Source organism: Phragmites australis, chromosome 16 (genome assembly GCF_958298935.1).
Source record: "Phragmites australis chromosome 16, lpPhrAust1.1, whole genome shotgun sequence".
Classification (NCBI taxonomy): domain Eukaryota; kingdom Viridiplantae; phylum Streptophyta; class Magnoliopsida; order Poales; family Poaceae; genus Phragmites; species Phragmites australis.
The window spans coordinates 10,270,283-10,295,880 of NC_084936.1; the positions used below are offsets into that span (position 1 = coordinate 10,270,283).

A 25,598-nucleotide genomic window follows, 5' to 3' on the forward strand; every position below is an offset into this window, starting at 1 on the left:
CTCAGGAGCAAGATCGACACTTTCAGATTCATTCTGCCTCCAGACAATTCTCCACCAGGTTTGCTTATAAAATGTTTTTTACTGGTGCCATCACCTTTGAGCCATGAGAAAGAATATGGAGATCTTGGGTGCCACCATGTTGCAAGTTCTTTTTCTGGTTGGCCATCTAGAATAGATGTTGGACATCTGATCGACTGTAGCGTAGAAACCTTCCCCATCCGGAATCTTGTCCTTTGTGTGACCAAGAAGATGAAACGGTGCATCATATCCTAACAAACTACGTTTTTGCCCATGAGTTTTGGTTCCATCTCCTTCTTCGTGTTGGCCTACAGGAGCTTGCACCATCCCAGCATGATTTTGTTTTTGCTATTTGGTGGAGGGAGGCATTTGGGAAAGTAGACAATTCTTACCATAAGGGGTTGAATTCCCTAATCATGTTAGGCGCCTAGTGCTTGTGGAAATACCGGAATGATTGTGTTTTTAATGGAGCAACGCCATGGATTGAGGTTGTATTGCAAATGGTTTCAGATGAAGCCAATCTGTGGTGTATGGCTAGAGCATCGGGTCTGAGTGCTCTTTGGCCTACTTAACTAGTTGTTTTGGTCTGGTTGAGTATATCTTATTAGCTGTGAGTACCCTATTTTTTATGTGTGCGAGTGGGTCTTTGTATTACTTTCGTGCCTTTCCCTCTTTGGGAGGTACTTGTATTTTATCTCAACTCTTTTCTTCTTAATTCAAAGATACGTAGCTCTCCTGCATGTTCAAGAAAAAAAGAATCTTGATCCTCACAACGGTCTATACAACAGAACAAGGCTAATGGTTAGAGCCTACCAACATAATGCCATTAATGCAGACATTGTTAGTGCCCAACATGCTGGAAAGAGGGTGTTCATTCTTAGGATCCCTTTGTCCCCCTCAAAGGACATTTCACTTCCTTTCAAGTTCGAGAGGATACAATTTCCAATCTACCTTAGCTTTACAAGGACTATCAACAAATCTCAAGGACAAACCATTCCTAATGTTGGTATTTATCTACCTGAGCCTGTGTTTTCTCATGGACAATTGTATGTTGCATTGTCGAGGGGTGTATCACGGCAATTGATACGGATTCAAGCTAAGCCAAATAAATATATAGATGCCATGGGGATAAGCACCAAGAACATTGTGTACAAGGATGTATTGGAATGGTGTTCATTGGTTTCATGATTGGTATCTTGCTTCTAACCTCACTATAATTGATTTTTTTTTGAAGTGAAAATATAATAATTAATTATTCTGTAGGAACACTTCTTGTTTCTTCGTTATCGAGTGCGAGCGAACATAGAATGGAGAAAGGCTAGAACCAACGACTCATAGAGTAAGTCTTCTCCAAAGCACAACGGTGCACAATTCGCATCGATCCTTGTTATTGACATACAACGCACATGCAGGATGGTAACAACAGTCAACTAAGGAAGCAATTTTTGGTAGGTCTATTGAAGTTTAACGAAAATGAATGCGAAGAAGGTATCCCCTCCCGTGTACGGGAAATTGTCAAGAGCGTTAGGTATTTGATGTTTCCAAAGATAAATTAGTTGTGATATTATATTTACATAGGACTATCTATTTAACCATATATTACTTGATGTATCATTTATTTTTATTCTTGAATTGTGCCCCTTGTCAAACTATGGCCCCACTTTAATTGGGATTGAGATCCCCAGGATGACTTCAGGGATCAATCCACCATGCCGAGAGTCTTTTCACCTGGCTTCAGGGGTCTAGTGAAGCCCACCCTGGCGATGGCTCTTGGTTCGGCAGCATCAAGCCCCTCCTCGCCACAAGCTGAATCATCGGCTTGATCATGCCCTGGATGCTGTCGCGCATCACCTTCTAGTGATGCTTAGCACCCTTTGACGGTGACAGCCCCTTTGACTACAGTAGCGGCGGGAGTCGACGAAGGTGGAGTCCAAATGAAGCGCATGTGGCGAGTACGTTGAGATATGAGAATTGCATGAATGCATGGTGTTGAATGTATAGGGTATTTAGTTACTGCACTACTGTGTAAATTTTGGTTAATTCATGTTTTTCTCTAGATTAATAATTGGTTTGCTTGATTAGGAGATGGTTAATTTGATGATAATTTCAGGTTTGGTATACAAAAGTACTGGAGAAATGTTGCGAATGCAGAAATGATTTTGTCCTATTTAAATATTGAAGCTAGCAGCTCTGTTTTGGTATGGTTCTTTGCTATCATAAACCTTTTTCAGTTTTCATCCTGCAACTGGTGTGCTTCTTCATCTAGCAGACATGAGTGTTCATGCAATATCTTTTTTTTCTTTCACGTCAATGTCTTTGAACGATTCCACAGGAAAGAGCATCGAGAATATTGTGTACAGAGACATATTGGAGTGGTGAAACATATTAGAGTTGTATTAGATGTATTTTTTCCTTGTATTAGTTGGAGGCTTGCAGCATGATTAACTTAACTAGCATTTATTATATTTGTAGTGTTCTGTTAAATATCTATGGAGGATGACTTAAATATTGTTATAGTCGGTTACTTGATTTATGTTAACTTAGAATATAAAATATGTTCGTATAATTTAGAAACCGTAGTTATACACTTGCTCGTCCATGTCACACGTGCACAGTTACTAGTAAGGGAAAATAAATGAATAAAAATGGCATGGAAAGCAAGCAACTCCAGCAAACGGATTCATTTACTACCATGACGAAGATAGCCGATGCACCAAGAGGCAGAAGCGACATTTTCCTTAGTTTGTTAGAGACTTGATCAAAACTCAGATTGAAGAAGAATATGGTCCTTGGGTCCCATCCAACAATATATAATTTGGTTTCTTTGTTTCTAATCATGGCTATGGTACCTTTCGTCAAACATCAATGGACGATTTCAAACCTGAGCACCAGTGTTGCTACAGACTGCCATGGATGTGCCAGCAACAAACATGAGAATCCATGGCTCAATAAAGAAACCACAGCGGCCTGCACGAAACAGCAGTATAGAGGCAACCTAACTACGATCAAAACACACATTCTGATCACCAAGCTAATACAACAGCACGCTCAGTGCTAGCAAAGCACAATTGCATGATGAAATTAGAGGAATAGAGAAAGGAGTCCACTCAATAGTTGGTGAAGAATGGTCAAATGATGGTCATGGAACAGCTTGAGTCCACGGATCGCTGAGTTGTCTCCATTACTCCATGTGGTGATCCTACATGGTGGATTGGTCGGACGACCAGATCTGAGAAGCAACTTAACAATGAGGGTAGACAACGAAGCTAATTTGGAGCTAAATAAGGGGGTTCACCTTGCCCTTCCCGCAGGGGCAAAGCTACAATAAAATTGATAGTGGTACACAACATTACCATACATATAGAAACATATTTAATTTGAAGAAATATTAGCAATTTTAATTACTAAAATTACTCTATGTGGTCAATTTCTTTCCTAATCTAGTGCCTATGCACCACCTAACATCAATATATCGTCGCCCCTACCTTCCTGTAAGTAGCAGTAGTGATGGAGAAAATCGCAATACCCATCTTCCCAACTACATTGCCCCTATCGTCATACGCATCCCCACACCATTATAGGTGGCAGAGGGAGAGGGCGGTGCTAAGAAGAGGCAACACGGGCTACACCTCGCTGCCAACCCTCGGATACAAATGAGGAGCAGCAGGAGGGGTTGCGAAGGAATCGATTGGTTTGTGGTGGCGGGGAGTGGCGCTCGGTGCGGGTTAGGGTTGAGTGGGGAAGTGTAAGGTGTAAGATCTGGTTTTTCTGGTTGTTATTAGGTGGGAGGGGATTCGGGGGGGGGGGCGCTGGGGCTAACAAGCATAAGGTCCCTTTTGGATAGGTTTTTTTTTCTGTTTTTTGCTATAAAAAAAACCAAAAGCTATCCAAGAGGTTAGCTTTTAGCTCCGATTTTGTATGACTTTTGGCTAGTTGGAAAAGCGAATGTAGCTAAAATGAACTAGAAGCTTTGAGAAAAGTTTTTGGTTTTTGGTGTGTTGAGAAGCTAAAAGTTTATTGTAAAATCCAACAACTAAAATTCAACAATCACAACCGCTACTTCAACTAGCTAGAAGCTCTAAAACTACAACCTAACCAAACGAAACCTAACATTAATTAGTTCCATACATATAATTAACTAGTTCAAAGAATTGTCATACACAAATATAGTGAAAAAAAATGTAAAACACATCAAGGCCATATGATCGTACCATAACAGGTGGGTTGTTTGTATCCAAACAATCCCAACTCTTTTTTCTCTCAGTAAAAGGACATGGCGAAATTCCTCAGGTCTCCCGCCTTCCCTAACTCGATTCTACACTGCAGCTACAAACCAAAGCACACCGATCACGTCTAAACTCCTAATTTGCAAGAATAACACTTTCATGCACTGCTCACCCACCTCACGGGGGAATTAGGGATTTGCGTCTTCGCGATTGGGAATTGACCGTTCATGACCGCTAGGAGTGAGATGGGATCACGGAAAGACCAAAGATGGGCTCTGGGACGCTGGGCGGCTAGGCTAGGATGGTTATCAAAGCAACTGAGATAGAAACAGAATTAGCCTAGCTTAGGCATCCACCGGCCTGGGACAGGCTGGCAACTCCATAGAATCATGGACTTATCTTCTTCCTAGGGGCGTCTACCGAACGCCACCCAGCTCGTCAAGTGACCTGTAACCATGCATAAATTTTGCGAGAGGGCTCGGGGCTCCAAAGTGTGCTGGCGTAGCCCCCCGCTCCCCTAAGATCTACCTTGAACACATTATAAATATCATCAAATTAATTAATCAAATGCATTCTTTTTATATTTGTAATATAAAACAAATTTGTGTTATCTCTGTTTTGATCTTTTCTTTTTGCACACGTAGAATGCAGAGTGGAAGTTGGATCTTAGTTACTTCTATGATGTCATATTTCAACCGATCGACAATAACTACACTTTTGATTTGCATAGACAACCCTTTCAAAACTAAACGTCCCAATAAACTCAATAGATATTTGAAATACACATTGCGATAAACCAACAAATGTGGGCAACAATTTCTAAACCGAACAAAATTAGTCCAAACTTATCCTAATTTTGTTTCGTTATTGGGTTGCTTGCCTATCCATTGTCCAAGCTGAGGACAGGCTCAGCCTCCTCCCTCCTCCCCGCACGGCAAACCAACCATACAGAAACTCCTCCCTGCTCCGTTGCAACCGCCGCGTCGCGCGCTCCCGTCCCCCACCTCCCACGACGCATTCCCCGGACTCCAACCCGCCATCGCGGCCGCGGTGGCGATCGCGGTCGCGGTCGTGCTCCGACACGCTCTCCATGTCGTCCCTCTGGTCGTCGACGTCGTCGCCGACGCCCGCGGAGCGGGACCGGGAGGCCCCGCCGCGGTCCCCGCGCTCGCCCACGCCGCCGCCGCCGCCTCTGGTGGGGGCGCTCATCGAGTCGCTCTCGTTCCGCAGCTGCGGGTTCGGCCGCGCCGCGGCGTCCGCGTTCCAGAAGGAGGACCTCCGCGCACGCGCCGCGCTCCCGCACCGCCTCCTTGCCGCCGTGCACGCCGCGCTGCGCGCGCGGAACCCCGCCGCGGGGGCGTTCGCCTTCGACGGCGACGGCGAGGGGCGGGGCGCGTGCAACCCGTGGTTCGACCCTGCCGCGCACGATGACGCACCCGAGTCGCCACTCTTCGCGTTTGTCAACCCGCGCAGCGGCGGACGCCTCGGTCCCGTCCTCAAGACCCGCCTCCAAGAGCTGATCGGCGAAGACCAGGTCAAATACCCCTTCTCTCTCTCTCTCTCTCTCTCTCTCTCTCTCTCTCTCTCTCTCTCTCTCTTCATGTATATGAAACGTTCGTGTTGCGTGCCGTGGCCTTTGAACGAGGCGTTTCGGCGAGCGCTTGGAGAATACGGCGTGATGAGATGGCCGTCGTCGCGCGCTACGTGGACCTGCTGTCGCGGTGCGGCGGTGGCGACGCGCGGGCGATCGTGCGGATCCTGGCGGCGCTGGTCACGTCGGGGCGGCTCCGCCGGAGCGCGGAGCTCCACAACGCGCTCATCCAGGCGCTCTCCCGCTCCGCGCGCTCCCACTCTACGCGCACCTCCTCCGCGCAGGCCTCCTCCCCACCCCGCACACTCTCCCGTCCCTCCTCAAGTCGATAGCCCTGTCCCCCGCCGCCCCGGGCGTGACCAGGCTCGCGCTCGCCGTGCACGCCCACGCCGTTAAGCTCGGCCTGGTGGGGTTCCTCCTCGTGAACAACGCGCTCGGCCGGCTGGCTGACGGGCTCCTGCTTCTGCTGACAGCTGCTGCCATCGACGCCTCCACGTTCAATACGCTGATCACGGCCTACGCGAGGGCGGGGCGGGTCGCCGACGGCCGGGCGCTGTTCGACGAAATGCCTGCGAGTTGGAGCGCCATGGTGAATGGGTATGTACAGGCTGGGGATGGGAGGGAGGCGGTGGGGATGTTCGCACGGATACAGGCTGAGGGTGTCTGCCCAGACAACACGGTGCTCGTGGTGGTGCTTGTGGCGTGTGCGCAGCTCGGCGCACTGGAGCAAGGGAAGTGGGTGCATGGTTACATGAAGGCGAATGACATTAGACCATCCTCAATTATATTTTTTTTATTTCGTTTCTTTCTCGATTCCCCTCTCTGTTTACATTGCCTTTACTTTCTCTCATCTCCAACAGCTTTCCTTCGAAAGAATTCGTGGAGAGAAAGGAGAGAGAATCCCGTCCTAAAAGGAATGATCTTAGAAATCATTTCGTGACGGGAATTGTAAAGGGAAACCGTTGGAACGTTGAAGGGAATGAAAATCCCTACGTAAAGGAATTCTGAGCCCTGACGGGAATCGGTTGAGGATCACCGTGTTTCTGGGTACAGCTTTGGTTGATATGTATGCCTAGTGTTGTGAGGTGCAACTGGCATTGGAGGTGTTTGAGGGAATGAAGGACAAGAATGTGTTGGCTTGGACTACTATGATAAAAAGCCTAGCAATGCATGTCAGAGGTTCAGAGGCATTAACGCTGTTCTCGCAGATAGAGAGCTCAGGTGTCAAGCCGGATGACAATGCCTTCATTGGCGCATTATGTGCATGCACACATGCGGGATTGGTTGACAAGGGTCGGGAACTTTTTGATTCGATGGTGAGGAAATATGGCATTAAACCAAATATTGAGCACTATGGATGCATTGTAGACCTTGCTCGAAATGGCTTGCTCAATGAGGCCAGAGAGATGATTGAGAAAATGCCCATGAAACCTGATGCCTTGATCTGGGGAGCTCTAATGGCTGGTTGTAGGTTTCACAAAAATGTGGAGTTGGCTGAATATGCTGTCAAGCATTGAATCGTGTTGGAACCTGACAAAAGTGGTGCTTATGTACTTCTTGCTAACATTTATGCTGCCTCAGGTAGGCATGCTTCTGCGAGGGAAATTTGGTACCTAATGCGTGAGAAGGGAGTAGACAAGACACCAGTTGTAGCACTACGGAGATTAAAGGAGTTATTCACCAATTCATTGTTGGAGATCTGTCTCATCCTCACATAAAAGATATTTTGACAAAATGGCATGAAATTGATAGTAGGATTAGATTGGAGGAGGGTTACATCCCTGACAAGAAGGAAGTCTTGGTTGATATTGAAGAGGAGAACGCACTCAGCCGCCACAGTGAGAAAGGTGGTAATTGCATTTGATTTGATTAGTACAAGTGACAATATGCCCATTTGGATAGTCAAGAATCTCAGAGTTTGCCATGATTGCCATCATGTCACGAAACTAATATCCAAAGTATATGGGAGAGAAATTATTGTTAGAGATTGAACACGTTTCGATTTGTTCAAAGATGGCAGTTGTTCTTGCAAGGATTATTGGTAGTAGTTAACATTTTTGTCTACTAAAATTGGTACCAGATTCATTAGTGTGTATCAGTTACGAAATGCTTCTCTTTCATCTTGATGAATACATCAGGGATTCACGAGTGGAGGGAATCAAGTTGGTTAAAGCATCAATTGCTTGCTATACTAATATACATCTGTAGCCATGCCGTCACTAATGTTAACATCCATGGATACTGTTGTTCGTAGTTTAGTAATATTTGACCCTTCCCGATACAGTAATATTAGTCTGCATTGAGGTCATGCTATATTCAGTTGTTAACTGAGGATATTGCCTTTTTAATCGATAATCAGAAGTAATCGACTACGATGTATGAACCTTGTCAATGGGTTAAGCTGGAAATGCCATTGATACATTATTGCCATTCTTACACGGCTATGGCTGCAGTTGGATAGGTTGTGGTTTCGGAGCTTCTGGCTAGCTGAGGAAACTATTATGGTTGTTAAATTTTAATTGTTGGTTTTTACAATAAACTTTTAGCTTCTCAGTACAACCAAAAGCCAGCCAGAACCTGCTTCTCAGCTTTTAGTTCATTTCATCCATAACTGTTTCCCCAGGCAGCCAAAAGCCAGTAGAAACCAGGACCAGAACCCAGCCGTTTAGATAACTTCTAGCTTTTTTTAGAAAAAATCTGAAAATAAGCCTATCCAAAGGGCCTATGGCACTTTGAGCAAGATATAAATTGTTTAACGTGGGTAAAGATCAAATATTTGTTCGGGGAGATATAGGCAAATAAAGATGGTGAATTTTGAAGACACAATTGAATAAAATGGAACATGCAGACCAGTTCATTTTCTTATGCTGGCATAAGAAACTTATCGTTTATGTTTTATAATATATATATATATATATATATATATATATATATATATATATATATATATACACACGACGAGTCTATTCTGCGCCTATGCGCAGTTGCTATTCGTACTACGCACATCCCCAGTTACAACCCGAAACACTGTGAGTTACAACTTGTTAGGTAAACCAATTATAACTTCACATCCAAAAATACATAATTGCAACACGAGAAGCTAACACTATGAGTTACAACTTGTTATTCGCATTGCGCACATCCCCCATTTATAACTCGAACCAATGTGAGTTACAACTTGTTAGGTAGACCAGTTACAACTTCACGTTCAGAAATGCATAATTGCAACATGAGAAGTTAACGATGTGAGTTATAACTTGTTATTCGCACTGCGCATATCCCCCAGTTACAACTCGAAACACTGTGAGTTACAACTTGTTAGGTAGACCAGTTACAACTTCACGTCCATAAATGCATAATTGCAACACGAGAAGCTAACACTATGAGTTACAACTTGTTATTCGCACTGTGCACATCCCCCAGTTACAACCCGAAACACTGTGAGTTACAACTTGTGGGATGTGCGCAGACATGAACTACAGTGAGCATACCTGCAGAATATACATACAATATATATATGACGATGCAGCGGGATGGGTGGGAGGCCGCAGGGCTCGGTTGCACATACAAAGCCTCCTCCATGGAAGCTTCACTCCTACGGTCTGCAACGGCCGAGCGGAGGGGACATGAAGACTATATTTTGATGAAGTTTTAGGATCGTTATAGAATTACAACATGATATTGCTTTTGTAGTAATTGATTTATCTTGTGGATTGTAACTATATTGCTTTTAGGATTGTAACTGGGGGTGTGCGCAGAGGTAAACAAGCTACGATCACATGAGAGAAGTATATAATTACAACTAGAGAAGGTACCAAGTTACGATCATATATATTTGTAGTAACTGACCTATCTTGTGGATCGCAACTATATTGTTTTTGAGATCGTAACTGGGGGTGTGCGCAGAGGTGAACAAGTTACGATCACATGACAAAAAGTATATAATTACAACTAGAGAAGATACCGAGTTACGACCATATATATTTGTAGTAGCTAACATATCTTGTGGATCGTAACTATACTTTACTTTTGGGATCGTAATTAAGGGGCAGCGCAACAGTGAACTATAGTGCGCTTAGGCACATAATAGCTATATACTTGTATATATATACACGTATATATATGCATACACACATACACGTATATATGTATATACACGGGAGAACGTGTGAATAGTATGGTGGTAAGACTTCTAGGTGTGAGGCTACCAACTAGGGCTCGAATCCTGGTTCTCGCAAAAAAAAAGATCATCGCCGTGTGTTCACTGTGGTTGTAGCATGGTCGCTCAGCGATAGCATGCAGGTTGTAACCGTTTTTCGGGGCCTTTTCTCGACCTTAATGCAATGCTTTCGGGATATCTCTCCCCTTGGGTCGAGTTATATATCCCACGGTGAGACTATTCTGCGCCTATGCGCAGTTGCTATTCGCGCTGTGCACATCCTCCAGTTACAACCCGAAACACTATGAGTTACAACTTCTTAGGTAGACCAGTTACAACTTCACGTCCAAAAATGCATAATTGCAACACGAGAAGCTAACACTGTGAGTTACAACTTGTTATTCGCACTGCGCACATCCCCCAGTTACAACTCGAAACACTGTGAGTTACAAATTGTTAGGTAGACCAGTTACAACTTCACGTCTAGAAATGCATAATTGCAACACGAGAAGCTAACACTGTGAGTTACAACTTGTTATTCGCACTGCGCACATCTCCCAGTTACAACTCGAAACACAGTGAGTTACAACTTGTTAGGTAGACCAGTTACAACTTCACGTCCATAAATGCATAATTGCAACACGAGAAACTAACACTGTGAGTTACATCTTGTTATTCGTACTGCGCACACAACTCGAAACATTGTGAGTTACAACTTGTGGGATGTGCGCAGACATGAACTACAATGAGCATACCTGCAGAATATACATACAGTATATATATATATATAGACATTATATATATATATAATGTCTGTGTATGTGTCGTAGGGTTTTCTTTGCTGATGAAATTCAAATTGTTAGTTCTACAAACTGATATATATATATATATATATACATATATATATATATATATACATGTGTGTGTGTGTCTCGTAGGGTTTTCTTTGCTGATGAAATTTAAATTGTTAGTTCTACAAACTGATGCAGATACATGACCTTTTTTATATATTTCATGCAGAATATTGCCATAGCTATCTCAAGTTTGTTGAAGTTGGTTCATTTCTTATGGATTTTAATTGGCTCTATTTCATACAGTTTTATTTTGTGTTTTAACATCTATTTCTGTAAGAAGTAATTATCCTTTTTTAGTGAATGTTATTAAACATATCTGAAACTGCAGAATGGCAGGGTATCACTTAAATTTGAAAACCATCAGTTTTAGGTTCGCATGTATATATTGTCTTTGTTACAGGAAGTTGCAGTAACACTGCTTTGTTACAGCACATTGTTCTGTACTTGTACTCTGATAAAGGGAACACAGTATCTAATATTTAGGACTGCTCTGTTCTTTCATGAAACATTGAGATGGTTAGGCACTAAATGCATTCTTATTGACAACAGCTTTTCTGAATCTAGGTTTTTGATCTGACTGTTGTGAAGCCTTCTGACTTTGTGGAATATGTTTTGGCTTGTTTGGAACAACTTGCTGACTCTGGGGATCATAGTGCGAGGTCCGTTCGCCATAATCTGAGAGTCATGGTATGTACATAACTTTGTTGGCTGCAATAGCTGTAAAAACACAACATTAGTTACGCATTCTGTCAATTTCAAGGTAGTAGTATCATCATGTCTTACAGTTGTTATACTAGTTTGACCATATGTATTCTATATTGTAAAAAGTATCTCAACAAAATCATTGACAAGTACATTATTTCGATGTTTCATATAACAATCAGTCCTAGAGTAATTTGCAACACCCTCGTACTCCAAAATTACTGTGGTTTTCTCCAGGGCCAATTGGTTAAGGGTTTGGCGAAATCTAGCCATGAGTCTTGTTTGGGTAGTTGCTGTTGCTGTCCTTGTCTTGCATCGCAAATGATGTTGAGATCCATGGTTAAAAATGCCTTCGGGTGTACTCCAATTCATGTCATTTTCTATTGAGGCCTGTAGGCCGAAGGGAGGTCCCAAGTCTTATTGTTAGCCAATGTTTCTTGATTTTTTTATCAATGAGAAACTCTTCTTTCAAGACATTGTGAACATGGACTCTGATTGATCATCACCTCAGGGGAAAAAAAAGGATTGTGGCTTCTAAATACTTATAGTTCATCTTTCCTAGGTTGCAGGAGGTGACGGAACAGTAGGTTGGGTGTTGGGATGTTTAGGAGACCTATATGTTCAGAACAGGGAACCTGTTCCTCCAGTTGCTGTCATACCACTTGGAACTGGAAATGATCTCTCCAGGAGCTTTGGTTGGGTAAAAGAATCTCTTTCTTTTCTTTTACAGTCTTGTGAAGCTACTTACTGCAAGTTTTTCATCACATAACAGTTATTTTCAGGGTGCTTCATTTTCTTTCTCATGGAAAGCAGCTGCTAAACGATCTCTCTACAAGGCTATTTTTGGCTCAGTTTCTTGTTTAGACAGGTGACTCGTAATTATCAGATTGAAAGTTATTAAGGTTTTGTACGCATTTTGTTGCAATTTTATTATTATATTATCTCTGTACTTTTTCTTGTCATTTCATTAAAAGAGGAAATCAAAGTACAACAAACAACGAGACACAAAAAACAGACCGAACACCAAGAAAATTACAAATGAACAATGCAAACACTAGAAAAAAAAGGTCCTAAAAGAGCCTTGACCCCAGCAGAACCTGAAGAACCTAAGACCCAGCCAAAAGGACTTAGAGGTCCTTGGCACCAGTAGCACACCAAAGCGATCCTTGCACAGCCACAGCCTGTGCCACCAATTCAACAGCAGGGGAAGCTCCATTGAACACACAATTGTTTCGTTGCTTCAATATTTCCCAAGCAACTAAAATGATGAGAGAATTTAGGCCCTTCCTATGCCGTTTGTCAACCTCTTTCAAAGCATAGCACCACCAGCTTGAAAAATGCAAACCTGTCCGGCTATGGAGCAACATCGTGCAAGCCGACCTCTTGGAGGATGCTGAACCAAACTTGTCTAGTAAACACACATGAGACTAGCAAATGTTGAATGGTCTCTTCAACCTAATCACAGAAAGGGCAAGGAGGATGAGGCAAACCGTGTTTAGCCAATATGTCTGCAGTCCAACAATGATTGAGAATTGTAAGCCATAAGAAGAACTTTCAACGCAGTGGCGCCTAAGATTTCCAAATACGTTTCCAGGGAGAAAACCTTATAGAACCAACGAAAAAGGCATTGTAGGCCGACTTACTAGAATAAACTCCCGAACCTGATAACTTCCAAACTTGTTGATCTTGCACCCCTTGCTGCAGAATCAGACCATCAAGCGAATCTCAAACTTGGAGATACTTAACAATAGCCTGAACAGAGAGAACCCCTTTAATATCCGATACCCAATTGAGGTCGACTAAAGCTTCAGCCACAAACCTTTGCTTAACAATTCTTCTCGGGATCAATGCAAAGAGATGAGAAGCAATTCACCAATTGTCCGATCATGAAGCCACCGATCCAACCAAAATCTAGTATTAGAGTCATCCCTAACTAAGGTCACCGTGGCCATAGAAAATAAAGCCCTAGTACTCGGATGGACCTGGACCTGTAATCCTAGCCATGGTCACAAAGGCTTCGTTTTCTGAAGCCAAAGTCATCTCATGCGAAGAGCCCAACTGAGAGTCGATAGATCATGAATACCGAGGCCACCATATTGAAGAGGCTTACAAACCCTTTTCCAAGAGAGTAAATTTTTTTCACCTTTTGCTTGTTCTTGACCCTTCCAAAGAAAACCGCATCTCAATTTATCAATTGTCGTAAGAATCCATTTAGGAAGATCCATAGTAATCATCTGGTAAGTGGGTGTTGCTGACAAAACATCACGAACCATCGTTAAACACCCTGCATGGTTCATCAAAGAGGCCTTCCAACTCAGAAGGTGGTCAACCACCTTGTCAACAAGAGGTTGCAACCAGGGGCGAAGCTAGGATGAATTTTATGGTGGTGCACAGCATGACCAAATGAATAATTTCTACTGCTATATGTGATCAAAATGTGCTACTTAGCACTAAGTTTTTTTCTAGCCTGGTGCCCGTGCACCAGGGAGACACAACGTGGCGTCGCCCCTGGTTGCAACTCTGATTTAGACAACTTCCTGACCAACAAGGGAAGACCCAGATAAGAACAAAGGAAATCTTTTACAAAAACAAGGCAGGATGTCCTGAATGATAGCCAACTCCATATCCCGACAATGAATAGGTGTAACAAGGCATTTGAGGATATTAGTATTAAGACCCGAAGCATCCCAAAAATCTGAAGCACATCCTTGATTAATTCCAAATCCTCGGTGACCGGTTTGATAAATAACACCACATCATCAACATATAAGTAAACCCGGTGTTGAAGCCCTCGTGCTGACAAAGGACACAATAGGCCATCTTGAGAAGCATGAGAGATTAAAGAATTTAGCACATCCATTACCAAAAGGAAAAGCATGGGAGAGAGAGCATCACCCTGCCTGAGACCACGATGATGCCTAATCACCTCACCCGATTCACCATTCAGTAGAACATGAGTGGAGGAACTAGAAAGCAAACCGCATAAGAGATTGCACCAACGATGATCAAAACTCAAACTACCGAGAACCTCCAAAAGAAAAGGCCATGAGACAGTCAAACGCTTTTGAGATATCCAATTTGAGGAAAGGTGAAGATCCTTACACCTATGTAAGCACGTAGCAGTTTGCTAGACCATAAGAAAATTGTCATGAATACTCCGTCCTCTAAAAAAAGCACTCTGATTAATTATCATTGTGTGGAAAGGGGCAGTTTGTCGAGCTTTGGGCTCTAGAATTGATAACTTCTCAGTTTCGATTTTGTTCGCCGAAGATGAAGGAAACAATTGGTGGTTCACGGGTGTCTATGGGCCTCGGGAAAATGAGGATAAGTTATTGTTTTTACATGAACTTCGTGATGTTCACGCGCTCTGTGATGGTCCTTGGCTGTTGGTAGGGGATTTCAATTTGATTTATCAAGTTGAGTAGAAAATTAATGGGAATTTGAATCGGGCTATGATAGGTCGTTTTCATTGCTTGATAGATAATACTGAGATGAAAGAAATCAATTTGTTGGGCCACAAGTATACTTGGTCGAATGAGCGGCTTTCTCCTACTTTGGTGAGGCTAGGCTAGTTTTTTTGTTCAGTCGATTGGGAGAGGATCTTCCTAGATTCTCTCTTTCAAAGTGTGGCCTCTTCGGTTTGTGATCATTGTTCGTTATAGCTCGGTCTCAAAGTTAACATTCAGGGCAAGCAACACTTTCATTTTGAATGTTTTTGGCCTTCTCTTCAGGATTTTCAAGAAGTGGTTAGTTTAAATTGGGAAGCCCCGGTTGCTGCTATCTGTCCTATTGAGCGTTTCCATGTTAAATTGAAAAGGTTTAGCAAGGGTCTTCAAAGTTGGAGTCAGAGGAAGGTCGGCCATGTCAAGTCTCAGTTTTCCATGGCTAAAGAGATCCTACATTGGCTTGAAATTGCTCGGGATCATCATCCTCTCACAATTATAGAGGATTGGTTGAGATTGAAATTGAAGAAACATTGCCTTGGTTTGGCTTCTCTTGATCGCATGATTGCGAGGCAGCGATCTTGTATTCTTTATCTGAAGGAGGGGGGCTAATACATCATTTCAGCAGGCAAGATACCGCAAGAGGAAAAATTTTATAGCAAAATTTCAAGTGGATGATCTTACTGTCACATCTCAAGTTGATTAGCAGTCAGCTGTGTTTGACTTCTATTCTAATTTTTTGGGTTCTTCGAAGCAAAGATTTATTACTCTTAATTTGGGTATGCTTCATCAACAACAGCATTCTTTGGGCTATCTTGATGAGCTATTTTCTAAGGAGGAAGTGTGGACAACGATCAGAGATTTCCCACAAGACAAAGCTCTGGGTCTCGATGGATTTACCGAGCGGTTCTATAGGTCTTGTTGGTCTATTATTCAAGATGATTTGATGGGTGCGCTGTTAGCAATGCAACAAGGGAGGTGTGCCAATTTGAGGTTTCTTAACTCTGCGTTTCTCACTCTTTTGCCTAAAAAAGTGGATGCTATTCATGTGAAGGATTATCGTTCTATTAGTTTGATTCATAGTTTTAGGAAATTGGTCGCCAAAATATTGGCCAATTGGTTAGCGCCAAAATTATCTCTGTACTTTAACCCGCCCCCCCTCTATATCTTGATATCACTTGAACAAGGACCATCAGTGCCATATCCCTCTGTTTCCAAAGACAAGTTGTTTCAGACATCAACATGACCTCCTCCAATTTAGTCATTCCATTTGAAAAATATATCTATTTGTAAACGAAGAAAGTACCAACTATCTACATCGACCATTATGCTTAGCTTTATAGAATTTTTCATGCACATCGTGTTAACCTAGTAGGTTTCTATTCCCATATCATGAAATAGGACTTTCCTTTTTTATGAAAGCCAGTGCAATGTTGATAATACATGTTGGCTTTAGGGGTGTTACTTTGGTGGGACATCACGCAGTGATTAAATCGACAGACCACGACTGCTGTCCTAGAAGTTTTCATGTCCATGTTAAAGCCTTTAGAGGAATTATTTATATGAAAGATAGCTCATGCTTAAAATGATCTTGCTATCTGTATAGCTTCTCATTTAGCTAGCTTGGTACTTGATGTTTGTTTTCTCTATTCACTCATGGCATGTTATTTTCATCCTCACACCAACTATAGTCTCATAATTTATCTTTATGACCAAGTTCCTTCTTCAATAGGTAAGATTTGTACACCCAGTTTGTTGTGGCTTGTGGCTGGTGGAGGGTTTCGAAGGTAGTAATCATTGCTGACAGCAGGGCGAGACCAATCCCTGCGTCGCCTCCCTGTCGTGGTACTGTTGGAGAAGAACGAGAGAGGAGTTTGGCCGCAAGGGAGAGAGAGAGAGAGAGAGAGAGAGAGAGAGAGAGAGAGAGAGATGGGACTTCTAGTTGCTTGCTTGATTATGAGTATTGCCTCTCCTTATAGAGAGGAGGATACAATCCAAATCTGACTCCAAATGCTAACTTACCTAATTTTATCTCCTGCTGAATTGAAAACTAACTCAAACCAAATCTCCTAACCAAATAAATTTGATTCCTCCCAAACCTAATCTCTTAATAAAAGGAAACTTATCTGGATTTTGTCAGAGTCCATGGCTACATCGGCTACCAAGACCACGTGGCCTAAATAAGCCACCGACTCCTCACCGAAGGAGCACTTGGAGTGCTTGGTGAAGAGCTTATGTTTGCACAGTAAGGACAACACAGCCTAGAGATGTTGGAGATGAGCTGACCTGGACGAGTTGTACATGAGTATGTCATTGAAGAAGGTGAGGTAGAAGCGGCGGAGGTAGGGGCGCGGGACTTCATTCATCAATGCTTGGAACGTAGTCGGTGCGTTCGTGAGGCTGAACTGCATGGCCAAGAACTCGTACAGTCCCTCGTACGTCCAGAACGTTGTCTTGGCCACGTATGCGGGATGCATGCGCACTTGGTGGTGCCTTAACGGAGATCGAGCTTGTTGAAGAACATGGCTCCGCAAAGCTAGTCTAGTAGTTCGTCAACCACTAGGATGGGAAACTTGTCATTCACCATGCGATCCTTGAGGACGCAATAATCGACACACATGCGCCGCAAACCATTTGCCTTCTTGACGAGTAGAACCGGCGCCAAGAAGGCCGATGTGTTGCGCCTGATGACACCCTGCTCCTCCAAGGCACGACACTGGCGCTCTAGCTCATCCTTGTGGGACACTAGGTACCGGTATGAGTGAACTGTGACCGAGTCGGTCCCCGACACCTGGTGGATGTGGTGGTCCCAGGAACGAGGTGGTGGCAGCTCGCGTGGCAGGCGCATGTACTATTGCTACAAGCAGTTGGTTAGGTGGAACGATGCCCACTAGACCTTGTTGTCCTCCTCGTGTGTGCATACCCCCCCCCCTTGAAGAACTGCTCGAACCGGTTAAGGTACAAAAGGGGATTGGTCTTCCTGTCGTACTTGGGAAAGTCGAGCTTGTGGAAGCGAGGAAGACGATCTGTGTCGCGGTCATCCACGCGCGCACCATGGGTGTGACCGTCGGAGTAACCGCTGGCGTGTGGGTTCAACAGTATGCCGTCGCCTCCTGGTGCGCGTGACGATGATGTGGAGTCGCACTGAGCCTCCAGACGCATGATAACGATGTAGTGTGCCCGTTGTTGAGTGTCAATTTCGCGTAGTGTGGCTTCCATGGTGTCAAGCTTCTTCACCTTCTGCAAGATGATATCCAGAGTGGCCTGGTCAGCTGAGGTAGCCTCGTCGCCTGAACTCAGCATGGTGGGGATCTCAGGAAGGTCTTATTCTAATACCAAGATATTGTGAATTGCGGAGGGTTCCGAAGGTAGTAGTCGTGGTTGACGGCAAGGCGAGACCAATCCATTGTGCCGCCTCCCCGTCGTGGTACTGTTGGAGAAGAAGACCAAGAGAGGAGTTCGGCCGCAGGGGGGGGGGGAGAGAGAGAGAGAGAGAGAGAGAGAGAGAGGACTTTTAATTGCTTGATTTATTATGAGTATTGCCTCTCCTTATATAGGGAGGAGGATACAATCCAAATCTAACTCCAAATCCTAAATTATCAAATTTATCTCTTGCTGAATTGGAAATTAACTCAAACCAAATATCCTAACCAAATAAAACTGATTCCTACCAAACCTAATCTCATAATAGAAGGAAACTTATCTCCTAATCCTAATAAACTACTGCTGTTCTTGCCGCCGCTCCCTCCTTCCTTTTGCGGTGTGCATATGATCGGGCCCACATAACATAGTTTTACCACTTCCAATGGCTCATATTATGTTGCCTTTGTGCAGTTGGCTTGTTGTTGTTTCTATGCCTGAAGGCACAAAAGAAGAAGAAGAAGAATTGGACCTCCCTCACTCCCTTAGGCATCTCGGAGAGTGTACATTTTATGATGTAATGCACCAATGCTTCTAGATTATCTTCTTGGATTGTCGCAATGATGCCTTATGCTCGACTAAGATAAGTCTCTCTTTCCTTCAGGATGGCACTGCTGAGGGAGAGTTGCCTGAGACAGTGTCTTGCTTTGATGGTGTTTTCTATAATTACTTCAGCATAGGTACTTTCTTTTTTCACAGTCTCTTTGTTAAGAACATATTTGTTAGTGTCTCCTTTAAATCTTTAGATTATTTAGTTGTTTGGAAAAATCCTGGGTACAGTTACTTCTTATATTGTATATTATAGGTAAAACAATCTTGTTTCATTTGACCCATTTTTTAATATCCATCGTGCTTCCTATGTTGCATCATATCAATTTGAAGGATCTTCAAGATCCTGTCTTTCGTTAGTTCAGGTAAGAAGAATTAGGTAGCAAACTGTTCCAAATGCGGATAAACACCTGTGATGTGTTCTCAAAAAGAACCTGGGATTTTTTGTGCTTTATTTATTTTTATTTACTAATAATGGCAACTAATAATACTTTCTTAGTGCTACATTGGAGATAATGAGATGAAATCGTCTCTCAGTAGTCCCCCTCCCCCCCCCCCCCCCCAATTTCTGGTACCCTTTAAACTCATGTTCAGCGTCAGAGAAGATGACATTAGGGACATTAGGACAATATGTATTGATGGGGTTTTGTTCCTCATCACAATATGTTGCCAATTGTAATCTGTTCATTACATAGGTACCTTAACTATGGGCCTTGACCATACACTTCCTTTGTAATGCAGGAATGGATGCGCAAGTGGCTTATGGATTTCATCATTTACGTGACGAGAAGCCATTTCTTGCAAGTGGACCTTTATCTAATAAGGTAATCAACTTGGGGATGCCCTTTCCCACATTTATGAAAACTCAACTGCTCATCAGTCCAAACCCTAACATTGATCGTTCAGGTTTTGCATATCCTTATTGATGCATGCTTGCAATGTTTGGGTCAGCATGACTATCTATAGGAGATCTGCAGTCAATGTAGTGAAAGTTTCAATGGCAACTAACAAGTCAATTATGCTACCATTTATTTAGAAAAAGGAAAAAATGAATAACAGATATTTTTTTCTTTGAGTAATCCACAAAACAATATCTCAGTCCTAACCAAAAGGGAAGAATCACTGTTTTCAGCTACATTTTTCAAACTATTAACATTATGTTATTTGGCAGCTAAGCGAAGGTAAGATATGAATGTTAAGTGTGGTATATTTAGTAACATGTATAGGCCCAACTATTTTACGGTTGGCTCAAGAAGGCCCGTGTCTCTTACCTCTCTCTTGTTAAGTGTCGTATATTTAGTAAGGGATGTATGTCCCTAACTAGTTTACGCCTTTACCGTTGGCTCATGAAGGCTCATGTTTCTCACCTGTAGCAATAATTATAAGGAGTACATAGAATAATCTCTTTTCTTCCGTAAGTTAACAATGAACCCGAAAACCTGCAGCTTAAGGATTACATATTTTATACTTAAAACAATGATAACTCCAGAATTTAGGGTTCCACTGCATGAATTGAAGCGTGCCTTATCCAATGGATAGTTCTTTTAATTTCCTGTTGGTCAAGGTACAAATTTGGACATGTGAATTTTTTTAGAGAACTTTGTAATTTGCTGACCAGTAAATTTCATATTGGCCACTGAAATTTATTTATTTTTCAGCAAAAGGTGTAGATTTCTTCCATAATACTACATACTGCTGATTCATTTATTATTTGCAATTGCCATTAGTAACTGCTAGTCAACCCTAACTGAAATGCATAAATAACCTCTTTGCCCCTATCAGGTTTAAGTAACAAAGGAAGAAAACTCTCACCCTCACTTCCTTCAAAAATTGTTGAGCACAATACACTCACTGGCACTTGTTCTAGAGAAGTGTTTTGATGTTATTTCCCTTATCTTCCTCAGACAGGATAAGAGCAGAGAGATATTTTTTGCATTTTTTTAGGACTGACAACAACAGCAAATAAGAAAAAAAGAATAGAATGTTGAAGTTGCATTGAAGAAAAATGCAACTCCACAGTGGCAGAAACAAAATTAGACCCTTCTGTGTGGCAAATGTGAACTTTTCCATATGACCTGTATTTCTAAAACACTTTTAGAGTGAGCATTTCTAACTAAATTACTGATTGGCTGATTTTGTGACAGTTAATTTACGCAGGATATACCTGCAAGCAAGGATGGTTCTTTACACAGTGCATTAGTGACCCTGAACTAAGGTACGGTAGCTGGTACTCTTTTTTTGTTTGTTTTAATGTATCTTACCTTTTTGCAAATGCCTACATGTCTAGCAACGCCGCTGATCAAGTGACTATCCTAATATTTAAAGGTTTTTATTTGTTTGAAAAATGACCTGAATAATGTGTCCATTTTAAACCTTCAACTATCGTGTGAGTCCAAACATCAATGAGGGCTGTTTTTTAAACAGTTTTCATAGTGCAGGGTTTGTGTTTTAGATGGTTTTAGAGTTGCAGGTATGTATTTGGACTCATACCATAGTTGAAGGTCGTAAGTTGGAGATTTTCCTTTTTCTAATAGTCAAATGGGTTTTACTCGCAAAGAGTATCATGTGATGCGATTTGAACCATGTCTCTGAAAACATCCTTGCACTAGTTTACACCAAATGCCAGTAATCTCATACTATTCAGTTGCTGGCAATGATGGATTAGGACTGGTTTAGTCTTTATTTTCGATGTCCAAAAACTCAAGCTGTAATCTTCCTTTCTTCTAAATTCTAATTGTATTTGTTGTTTTTTTATGAAAAATATATTTTATTAGTTATTTAAGACTTTCTGCAGTTTTTCATTCAATCCAAAATCGAAGTCCAACTCATCCATGACTTCAAAATATTGTTCACTATAGTAGACTCCTTGCTTTTAAACCTTCAGATCCAGACAAATATTTCGGTTATCAGGAGTTATTCACCAGCAGCACTGATTTCGCAATCCAGAGTAGCAGAGCTGTATAGGAACTCTCACTTTGTTCTTCCATAATATGCAGGGGATTGAGGAGCATTATCCGTTTGGCAATCAAGAAGATGGACAGCTCTGAGTGGGAGAACATTCCTGTACCATCAAGGCAAGCTGACAATCTCTCGCTACTTTGGGCTAGCTAGGGATCATGCTTCGACATATAGAAAATGAAATTCAACTCATTTGACAAAAATGCTGTAATGCAGTGTGAGGGCCATTGTTGCATTAAACCTTCACAATTATGCAAGCGGAAGGAACCCATGGGGAAACTTGAAGCCTGAATATTTGGAGAAAGTGTGTTGAGTAAATTACTGTGATCATTTATGTCCTCAATTTCATTACAATAGTCTTCTGATACATTCATTTATGCCAATAGAGAGGATTTGTTGAAGCCCAATCGGATGATGGTCTTCTCGAAATATTTGGATTGAAGCAAGGGTGGCATGCATCTCTCGTGATGGTTGAACTTATATCTGCCAAGCACATAGCTCAGGTACTTGCTCCCTACACAAGAAGTGGTTTGAGTGATTATTCAAAATGATGATTATCTATTCGAATCTTTATTCTCATAACTGTGCATTGCCTTTTGTGAATATCATTAGAAGAGGGGTGGTTCTCCATCTGTACAGTATTTGGTACGGCAACTGATAAACTGTTATATGCTCACTTTTCCTTAGAAGAGTTTCATGTTTCACTAAACCTGTTAATGCAAAATTTGAATACCAAAATGTATTTCACTGTGCAGTACAGTTCAAGTTCAGTAAGACTGAAAGGAGATCACACTGGAGTTAAACTTTTATTTTATCTTGTGACTTGTTAGCAAATGGCACAAATGAAACCAAAAAGATATTCTATAAACGAGAAAAAATCAACTATAAAAAGTATTATTGGTTTTTTGCAACCACTTTTAGAAGAAATCATATAATTTTGTCCCGCTATGCCATTTTCAGGCAGCCGCAATCCGGATAGAGATCAAAGGTGGCCAATGGCGGGACGCATTCATGCAAATGGATGGGGAGCCATGGAAGCAACCACTTAGCTCCGAGTATTCGACATTTGTTGATATAAAGAAGGTGCCTTACCCCTCACTGATAATCAACGGTGGAGATCGTTAGTTGGAGACCATATTTTGTGCCATGGCCTAGCTGGAGCAGCCAAGAAAATTTTCCAGCTTCCAGCTTGGAGCTCGATGAACTCCAGGCACAGCACAATCTTGATCACGGTTGCCTGAAATCTTAACAACTGTATATTGAGTTGAGGATGTACGCAGAACAACGGAATGCAATGGCGTGTCTGTGCTTTGATCGCAATGCTTAACTGAATTTCCGTGTACTGCATCAAGCTAGTGCTGGTTATGTTCGGTAATTTGAGGACGGTAGTTTCGACCCTACTGATTGCTACCAGATTGAAAGAGAGGTGAGAGACAAGTTGTCACCATTCCTTTCTGGATGTACAAGGAAACCTTACAGAAATTATGTTTTCCCAACTGGTGAGAATCAGCATGGCATCTAAATTTTTTGACTAAGATGCTATGGCTTGCATCCCACTGATTACATACAGCGATGTGTAAATTGCGTCCTAGACTTTTGAACAAGCTACCAAAGGAGTAGCACCAGTATGGAGGGCGGGAAATGTAGTGTAGAAAAGGGTATTGCTATAATCTACTTGGGTGTTTCTGCCCCTTCCATCACTTGATTTTTCATCTCCTCCTCTCCACCCTCTTCTCCGATGGTGAGATCTGACAATGACTTCTCCATCTCCGGCATGATCCAACTTGATCTGTTCCATCTCGGATAAGCTCCGGTGAGACGAGAGGTTAGGGTTTCGGGGTTCTCTATCTAAAACCTGGAAATTTGAGTGATGGGAGGGGCTAAAAATGACCGGGGTAATGGGCAACCGACTAAGCCGGGTTTTTTTTATTTTTGCAAATTTTATTGAGGTTTTGGCGCGTGTTTTCCCGCCAACTTGTTTTGGATGTCACGGTGGCGACGGCATGCAGCCACGTAAACAACTTTAGTTGCGGTACATGCAAATTTTTAAGAGAAGATAGAGGGGATTAGATGGGCCGCACAAGGGAAAAGATAGATAGCAATCAGGCGAATGCGTAGCCCACCACTCGCACTCAAATCTTTCGAAAGAAGCCAAGCCCGCCTTCCTCGGCGTCGGGCGACCTTGGCCGGCATCGGCAGAGCCGGCGAGCGGCGGGCAGGTGCTCGGGCGGCAGCGGCTGCGCAAGGACGCGCGGCACCAGGCGCACGTGGGAGCTGCACTGCGGCAGGAGGCGGGCGCCCGGCGCCGCAGCTGCTCTGCAAACAAGGCATGGATGGAACCGGGCGTGCAAAATGGAAGCCGCGCGGACTGGTCATGTCCCAATGTCAGATGTGAGTAGCAAGAGCCAGGAGAGCCTCGCCTCACCAATCCGCAGCTAGCGTCCCTGGGGTCACACCAAAGTTCCCCAGAACCTGTTGTACCTTCATCAATTTTAAAACCAGTTCGATCAAAAGGTGTAGGAGAAAAAATTTATAGGACCGGGTCTCCCGTGAGACCCTTTCTCTGCGTCCGACACCAGGAGCTAACACACCTGACGTGTCATGCAGCTAGTGGAGGACAAGAGGGTCTCACGGGGTCTATCCTTATTGGATCCTATAAAATTCCTAGACCCACCTTAATCAGATGGCGCATAACGCTTCTTCCTTTCAGATCCGTTGGCCATCAGTTCGCCAAATAGATAATATAACATGCAAGGTTCTCCCCGGATGATAAACCATCTCATGTCAATATATGTTTGGGATATGGTAATTCTGCCACCCTAAAATAAAACGTGAGAAAAAAGAAAAATATATAGCTTAAGAAGATAGTACCTCAGTTATAGTTAAATATATGATTGGGTGCCGTACTTTTCCTCTTTTCATATAGCTTGAGAAGATAATACCACATTGTCTGGTTTGTTTATAGAATAGTCAGGTTGAGAATGTGTGAATTGAAAATCTTCTTGTCATATTACTAAATCTAATATTTTCTCTGGTTGTTCTTGCATTTCACATTGGATGTTAAACTGAAGTCTTGAAGCTGGCATTCCACTATTAGTCTTGATTATCTACTACCTCTATTCTTGTTTAGATGCCGTTTTAGTTTTTTTTTTAAATAGATGTCGTTCTCAGATTCCTAGGCATTCTTTTTCCAAATAGCACTTATTAAAAACTGGTGGGTTAACATGCGCATGTGCGAGAACTTGGGTTAGAATTAATGTGCGGTTGCTGGACTGGTGGAGTGAATGAATTGAGGGAGGGTAGACATGTCAAATCAAAAGCTATGTAAATCCGAATGGTGGTAGTAGCTATTATTTACATATTAGGATTATCCTTTTTTCACATGTATTTGGAGCATCCTCTGAAGTCTTTTTTCTTCTTATCTATCATTTAGCTGTCAAGTATGATGACTCGGCGCCAAAGGAACGGTGAAGGCGTGGTTGGGGTCCTAATAAGATGACTGAGGGCCGATGAACCAACATTGATGTCTCGGGTGCTTGGCAACGAGCTAGTGTGGTATGTGCTTGTGGACATGATTCCATGACATGTCATAAGAAGACTAGCTAGTGCGGACTTTGTGGACATGATGCCCTAACTTGTGTATTAAGACTTGACATGATGGTGAATATATATGTGGTT

The 25,598-nt window shown here is 42.6% G+C and overlaps 1 protein-coding gene and 1 pseudogene across 1 annotated transcript; both read left to right on the forward strand.

Annotated features, from left to right (window-relative positions):
• The first annotated feature begins 5,137 nt into the window (after positions 1-5,137).
• On the forward strand, positions 5,138-23,372 carry LOC133895822 (diacylglycerol kinase 4-like). Its single transcript, XM_062336339.1, has 12 exons — positions 5,138-5,778; positions 11,413-11,535; positions 12,113-12,250; positions 12,333-12,418; positions 18,828-18,930; positions 19,018-19,093; positions 19,704-19,786; positions 21,107-21,177; positions 21,959-22,036; positions 22,137-22,224; positions 22,307-22,423; positions 22,881-23,372. The coding sequence occupies exons 1-12, from the start codon at positions 5,335-5,337 to the stop codon at positions 23,043-23,045; spliced, it is 1,572 nt and encodes a 523-aa protein (XP_062192323.1). The 5' UTR covers positions 5,138-5,334; the 3' UTR covers positions 23,046-23,372.
• Positions 5,841-8,111, forward strand: LOC133895351 (pentatricopeptide repeat-containing protein At5g66520-like; annotated as a pseudogene).
• Positions 23,373-25,598: the final 2,226 nt, after the last annotated feature.

What these genes read in the sequence shown, in the direction of transcription:
- LOC133895822 (XM_062336339.1), top strand. Translation starts at nt 5,335, where the DNA reads ATGTCGTCCCTCTGGTCGTCGACGTCGTCGCCGACGCCCGCGGAGCGG. An exon ending in ATTAGTGACCCTGAACTAAG is followed by an intron (nt 21,178 to 21,958) that starts GTACGGTAGCTG and finishes CATAATATGCAG; the next exon opens with GGGATTGAGGAGCATTATCC. An exon ending in CTGCCAAGCACATAGCTCAG is followed by an intron (nt 22,424 to 22,880) that starts GTACTTGCTCCC and finishes TGCCATTTTCAG; the next exon opens with GCAGCCGCAATCCGGATAGA.